At 34.9% G+C, this 7,745-nt stretch overlaps 1 protein-coding gene across 2 annotated transcripts in view; it reads left to right on the top strand.

The window, feature by feature from the left end:
• RBM17 (RNA binding motif protein 17) overlaps positions 1-7,745 on the top strand; it is a 639,512-nt gene that overhangs the window by 358,610 nt on the left and 273,157 nt on the right. Inside the window, exon 7 of one of the 2 annotated variants that reach the window (XM_044088811.1) lies at positions 1,344-1,488. In XM_044088811.1, coding sequence (XP_043944746.1) covers positions 1,344-1,488 — 145 coding nt within the window. The remainder of the gene's footprint in view (positions 1-1,343; positions 1,489-7,745) is intronic. The other variant, XM_044088812.1, reaches the window with a different exon arrangement.

Below are 7,745 nucleotides of genomic sequence, written 5' to 3'. Positions count from 1 at the left end.
TTTTTCCTGAGTATTACATTCAGAAAAAGTAACTGTAGGAATGTTGAAAGAAAAGATTTTATTTTGTGGGAGGTGAGTTTCCTCTCAATCCCCATGTGGGTGGGGTGGGGGGCTTGCCCCCCCCAACATATCTATACCAACTTATTGTTTACACTACAGTGGTGAAAAAGGAGAAGGACACCAAAAGTATACCAGTGCCTCACACAGTTTAGCACACAGTGGTACAGTGTGCCATGGTATTCAAAATTCAGTGCAGAGATCCTCGAGCACAAATGTCTTTCCAAAGAATAGATATGTCATGGGGTACCCATCAGGCTCCTGGATACTGACTGAGTGACGGACTGACAGTGCTTTGAAATGTACAGCCACACAGTGCTGCATGGCAAGAAAGGTTATGAAGATTGTGTCCACCAGTGCACCTCTTGTGCCATCACCATCCTCTGGTCCTGGTGGAGAGGGCCTTGGCTGAAGCTATGGGGGAATGTAAAGGTTTGGAAATTGGCATGTTCATTTTGGATACCTGAAGACAGGAGCCCCAAAAATGGAGATTGCAGTAGTGAATCTTCTTATACATTCACATTTCTGGTTAGCTCCTAACACAGCTGTGTTATCTGGTTCTCACTAGTTTTGACCTGTATTGATGATTTGGCAGTGGTCAGTTGGATAAACTTTAAAGGAATGTGCAGGAAATTGTGTTTATTTTTTATGAATATGGGAGGAGAATCCAGGAAGAAAGGACTTGTAAGTGAAGCGTACTGTTTCATGTTTACAACAGCAGGCAAGAAGTGGCCACGTTAAGGTAAAGATCTAAGGGAGGTAATTTTGCCGATTGTAAACGGAAGACGCTAACAGCACTAAGGGGATGTACTGGTGGAGAAAAATCTTGAAAAGGGTGTTTTTACTAATGGCAGCTGTATTGCATTTATTTGAATATGTAACTAAGTGTCTAGTATTGTTACTGACCTAGAAGTTCATATGATTTTGGAATTACAGGTTGAGTGTTGTAAAAAGATGAGTGCCCTTTTGTGGTAATGAGACAGTGTGATTATGTAAACTAAACCTTTTGGATTTTTAAAAACTGAAGAAATAAAGGACATGCTTTTTAGTTGTTTAATATTAGGCTGTATGCATTTGCGTACATATAGTCACTTTTACAACTCTATTTGGCTATTTACATGCATTAACAGTTGTGGAAGGATCTTTTGGCAAAACAATAGCGACTTGTTTATTTATGCTGTACAGCATATTTTCCTGATTTAGCACACAAGGGGTGTTCCTTTTTCCTTGTAGCAGTTATTTTTTTCTTTTCTTTATAAAAGTCTTAATATTTTAATTTTTTTAAGCAGCACTTCCTTCGTTTCCATATGAAGATGAATCTATGCCTCGTGTGCCGTCTTCTAAAGCAGCTATCCCTCCCCCTATGTATGATGACTCAGACAGAGCACGGTCACCTCCTCTGCCCAGTAATACTTTTATTTCTAACATGGGGTAAGTAAAGATAGTTTTGGTATATTTGTTTGTATAAACAATTTGAAGCCTCCAGCAAGATAGTAATTCACTAGGAAATTCTGCTAATTGTTTACATTATTTTCATTCACATTTTTCCATACTGCTAAAATTATTTGCATGGCAACAATTGTGTTTTGCATACTGCTAAAATTATTTGCATGACAACAAGGATGTGGTTTTTCAGTGTATGCTGACTTCTTAACACTTCATAGTGACAAGATCTTACTTCTGCATTTTTTGAGTTTGGACTTCACTCTGAAAACATCTGCAATATTTGTTGAGTCCAGTGTTTCAGTCTTTATTTACATTACAGAATCTTTAGGATTCAGGGGTTGCATATGATTCGTATTTGCAGTATAAGGAGATAGTACAAGTTACCTCAGTTCTTGACATGTACAAGTTGAATCGGTCACCATCACCACTGTTACAAATCAAAAAATGCTGAATATTGTATCCAACTCCTGGATTTTACATATTCTGTTTATTAAATGTGCTAATATGGAAGTGTTGTTTGTTTATTTTTTAATTTTGCAAAGGCAGAAGAGTTATGCAACAGTTACATTTTGTTCTTTGTAGAACTTGGTGCTTCATTTTGGCTCCTGATTGAAGCCTTCTGTGCTGGTTCTGAGTATCCTTCCCATGTCCAAGTATGGGTTTGTTGTGTTCCACTTTCCTGTCACATTCTATCAACATAATGTAGGTTAATTGGCAATTCTGGAAATTTCCTGTAGGCTTGTCGGTGTGGGTGTGTGGGCGTGCGTTTGTTCACATTAGAGTGGCATCCTTTCCAGGACTAATTTGTCTGCATTGATTCCATTGTGTCCATGGTTAAGTTCCGAGTTCTCCATGACCCTGAACTGAATAAATTAGGTATCTCAGAGTGAAAAAACATGTTTGTCGAAGAAATCAGAAAGTGCAAGCAGTTTTTCTTAAGTGGAAAGGACATCTAAAGGACATTGTAGATAAAACACTGTTTTTATACCTAGTTGAAAACTAATCGCTTACACTGATGCTAGCCTGATGTTTGCTTTTGTTTTTAAATTTAACAGTTTAAGATACGAGTAAGTTGATGTTTTTGTATGTTTGCCTATTTACAGAAAATGCTACTCAATTCAGACAGTTGAATTCTTAACAGCTTTTATATTTGCAATACCCTGCTAACTTGCTATGTTTTAAAAGTCACATTAGTTTAAGAATTGTGAAAATTATTTTCTCTATCTTTTTTGGTTACTACATTAGTTTACGAAATCTGGAAAAATTATTTTGTATATTTTTGGTCAGTGATTAAAAAGTAATTTACATACATGAACAACTACTTATAGTGGTATGCATGCTGAATATTTGCCCTCACAGTGCCCTGTTATTTTGTTTCCTTTTAGTTATTCACATTTGTGCACTTAAACTAGGAAAAACAGACTTTTTGTGAAATTATCTAAAAAATAAAATATTTTTTTTGTGCCAGATAGTCTGGTGATCACTACACCAAAGTACTGGTTTAGCTTTTCTCTACAGTAACTGAGTACTGCTGCTGTAACTGCAAATGTGTAAAGGAGTTCTTAAAACCTAATGATGCTGGTAGGATATAAATTACTTGGCACTTCAGCTAGGACATCAGTTTATTGAAGGCGTTTGTGTATGTTCATGGGTGAATCCTCCTTTAATGTGGTTAATGCCATCCCAATGCGATTATGAAGGCATAGTTCATTGCTGAGAAACCCCATGTTTTTTGTCATTTTTCCTCACAACAAATCATGAAGGTGTATTAGTCTTTATCCTGGTTTTTTATCTTGCATTCTTTCTAAAATGACATTGGGTCACTATGCTCCTTCTGTAGTCAGGTCACTGCCCACAGCTATGCTTCTTAAATATGTATCTTGTCACATTCAGTAAATTATGTTAAGTCATACAGCTAAACTTAATTGTTTTCCCAAGAGGTGGTAGTTGGAGAAATGATCATATTAAAGGAAAACTCTACCATACAAGTGAAGTATGTGGTGTGTTATGTACTGCTGTTGTGTTAGTACCACTCTTAAGTGTTTAAAATAAAAAAAAAGTCAGTCAGTTAGCTGCACAGCAAAAACCTTTAATCCACCGAAGTACAATCCACAAATAACAGTTAAGCGCTTTCATCTGACATAACAGACATCTTCAGAACCAAGTTACTTAGTCAAATTAGCAATTAAATAACTAAACTGATGCTTACACACCCCTCCTGTAAGCCAATAAATTTGCTTCACAACAATAGTCTTAAGCACATTTAAAAAACAATTAAAATATTCTTAAAACACATAAAAAAGGTTCATAATATATGTTACACTAAAGAGTATATTAAACTTGTGCCCTTCTTTTTAATTCACTAACAATCAAAATACTCTCATTTAATCCTGGCGGATAGGTAGCATCAAATCTAAGCTGCCATTTCATTTCTTTATGCAGCAATCTGTTTTCCCAGTCCCCAGTAACATCTTCCACTGAGAGTTGTTCCAAAATCAAAAAACAAACTTTTTCAAAGCAAGGCAATACCCAGAGTGTCTAGTTAACGCACTTTTACTGTCCTTTTTCTTTATACTATACACATGCTGATAAATTTTGTTTTAATGAATTAATAGTTTTCCCAATATAAAATGCATTGCATGTGCAACAAGTAGCTAAATAAATAATTCTTTGTGCATTGCAATTCAAAACTGTCTATTCCAAACTTACCTTCCTCATCACTTCACCATTTTTCTCATTGTTGTCTAAGTTAATAATCATTAATAATCAACAATTAGTAACAATCTGTATTAATCAGTTATATGAAGTCATATGTGCAGATTTGCTTTTTGACCAGTTTCTACACAATGTAATTGTGTATTTGATAAGCTGTATAAAAAGATGCAATATTATACAAGCAAGAAAAAGTAAAAAGCTTGATAGGGATAGAATGGCTTATGAGAAGAATGATGTGTATCCTGCTGCTTTATTTAATGATGGAGAAGAGTGATTTTTATTGTTATAATTCGAATACTGCAAATGAGGTCTGTCAAGGTCATGATTCTGTACCTATTTTTTTTTAGATTCCCCAGCCCCAGGTTATCAACCCTCCACACCCGTAGCCCCCAGGAGATCGTCCAGATTAATCGAACAGAGGAAAAATGGGGGAAATATGGAAGGTTCCTGTTATCCTTGGGCCAACATTGGAACTGATGAAAGAAACAGGGCAAGGGATTGGGGGGGATAGGTTCTGATTCTTTTTAGGGTTACAGATATGGATACCACTTTATACATAGCAAAAATGCATGAGCATCTTTTTGAAGAAGATTTTTTTGAACCTACTTCTAAAAATAAGATTAATATTGCCTACCATAAAATTGATATACGGCTAGAAGAGATTTTTTTTTTGGGGGGGGGGTTGGGTTCGTTGCAGATGTTATTAGTTATTTAAAAGTGGACTCTTCAGTGATACTGGCTATTTTTGGTATCCCAAAACCCATAAATACAAGTTGAATCTGCCCTTTAGACCTATAGTTGCTACTGGTAGATCAAAAACTAAACCACTCAGCTGAATGGGTTGACCACAGTTAATAGAATTTTTTTGATGACGAGAACTGTCCATTGCAGGATTTTCGAGATTGTTTAAGGAAAATTGCTGTCATTGTTTATAATGATGCAGTTTGTTCATTACTGTTGATGTGATGGATCTTTTTGGGGGGAGGGGTCATACCTCATGAGTAGGGCCTTTTGTAGTTTCGTGAAGCTTTGGTTATTGGATCTAATTTTAATAATTCTGATATTAATATGAATTTTATGGGGATTGTACTTTAAACAGTTTTATATTTATTGGTTGAGTATTTTAAGCAGGTATTGGGGCTGCTTCCACCCCTATTTTTGCCAGTGATGTTTTATGGTTTTGAGAGCAGTAATATATTGTCATCCAGGTTTTGGAAATGTATTTCTTAGGTTCCTTGATGGCATTTTGATTTTTTGGACAGGAGGAATTGATGCACTTAATTTGTTGAGTACATCAACAGTGCTACTTTGTTTTTGAAATTTACTAATATGAGTAGTAGCAATGTTGACTATCGATATTACTGTTTATAAGAATGTTTTAAATAACACCAGTGAGTGTACCACTGTTTTGTAAGCCGACCTTCTCTAATTTTTATCTGCATTTTACTAGTTACCATCCCTACTGTTAGAAGAAGAATCTAGTTAAAGATCAATTTGTAATGTTGTCCAGATCAATTTTTGAGGATCCTATGTTTTTGGTTGAGTCTAACAGGTTATATAAAATGTTTATTGAAAGGGGATAGCCTGACGAATTATGTAGTATTAAGGGTAGTGTGTTGAGTGAAAGGGATAGTGGGTATATCCCGATTTTTAAGGGAAAAGTAAGGATGCCTTTGGTAGCCACAACCAGTAGGGAAGGTTTTGCTAAAGCAATTGTTTTACCTTATACAGATTGCAGTGAACAAAAACAGTTTATTACTAAAAATGGGAATTTAATAAAAGTTTGCTGGTGGTACGACAGAAGATTTATGGGCCCTTAATCACACCCTTAGGAGTATTAGAAACCATTCTGAGTAATTGTAAGACTTCTTATGTAGTCTACATTGCTTTGTTTGTCATGTGATGGTTCTTATGTTGGTAAGATTGAAAGGTAGGTAAGGATCAGAATATACGAACATTATTATACTATTAACGCTGAAGATTTAATTAATGTATTACATAAGCATTCTACTGCCTGTTTGGATTAAAAAAAATGTATTTTATGTAGCGGAGAAAGTACCTGTTCCATTGTGGGTAGGTTGCTGGGGTGCCGTTATAGAAGAGAAGGAACTTTATTGACGCACTGTTAAATGCAGCATCCCCCGGGGCTGAATGATGAGCTTTCCTTGAATGGGTTATTACGGTTGAAGTCTATGGACATCTGATATTGTTTTGATTGTACTGTATTGTTTTTTATGGCATTTTTAATTTTCTGTGGAAATTTTATTTAGATATTAAAGTTTCCAAATGTATTTATGACAACAGTGTGAAAGATAAGTTAGGAAGTAGTGTTGTGATAAATGGCTGTATTATTTAATATTGATTGGATAAATTTTGGCATGTGATCTGATGGAATTAATGTACAAGGTTACATTGGTTGTGCTTAAGTCCACTGAATGTTAATGAACAAAAGTCTAATTTTTATTAAATCGTCTTGTGCATGACATTGCTTCTGGCTTCAGCTTTTTTATATACGTACTATTCCCCAAAGTTCAGTAGCTGGACTAGAAAGGATGTAAATTATATTTCATAGGAACATGTGCATTTAATTGAATGCTTTGCCATGTATCAAGCAGATATTTCAGATAATGCAACAATAAAAGTTAAGGTAAAGGTACAAAGTAGTGAAGTAAAAATGAGACACTGGTGCTTTCCTTCTTATCTACTAAAAAAGAGGAATTTATATAATAGGTAGTGGAAATTATAGTTATTAGGAAGAATAGACATTTCTTTATAGTTCATGGCTAATGAGTGAGGTAAAATGAAAATGGACTTTAAAAACATGGTAGAAATGAAAGAGAAAGTTGTATGGGAAATAATTTAGAGAAAATGACAAAGGTTAAGGTATTACAGTCTAAAAGGAATCCCAGAACAAGAAGAGGAATCCCAGAACAAGAAGAGGCACACCTACAGAAAAGAAGAGTATTTGGATGATAATGCGTGAGTTTAGAAAGGTTGTGGTTAAGCAAATTTGTTTTGATATCTCCAGTTGTATGGGTATTTATATACCCCAAGCAGACTGTTTGTTTTCCTTGGGTAGGTAGCAAATGCTGGCTGCATGATTGGAAAGAGAGGAGGAATTGGGAACTTGTTTTTCTTTTTATTTTTATATATATATTTAATTTAATGAGTTTGTAGATTTTAAAACTTTCTAGCTGGGTACTTTCTCAGAAATGTTGGGGAGCAAGTAGTTGTAACTAAGGAAATGATTAATTTGATCTGGGTTGCAGTTCGAGTTTCTTAGGCATAGTGTTTAATGCTGTTGGCTGCCAAAAAAAAGTTATTAAAAAATAGAAATAAAAATGTATATCAGTAATTGAAATATTAAAATTAGAAAAGGGATAAATGAAATAGAGGTGGGATACTTTATAAAAAGGGAAAGGAGCACTTGCATAGAAATAAATGGAATTTGTGGGAAAATGCATGCAGAATAATAGGAGAAGTGAGTTTTTTTCCAACAACTTTGTATTTGATTTTACAGTCAAAAG

This window comes from Protopterus annectens, chromosome 11.part0 (assembly GCF_019279795.1).
Source record: "Protopterus annectens isolate FY-2018-M chromosome 11.part0, PAN1.0, whole genome shotgun sequence".
In the NCBI taxonomy this organism is placed as follows: Eukaryota; Metazoa; Chordata; order Ceratodontiformes; family Protopteridae; genus Protopterus; species Protopterus annectens.
Note: the sequence above shows the minus strand (reverse complement) of the source record. Positions and strands in the feature narration are given on the sequence as shown.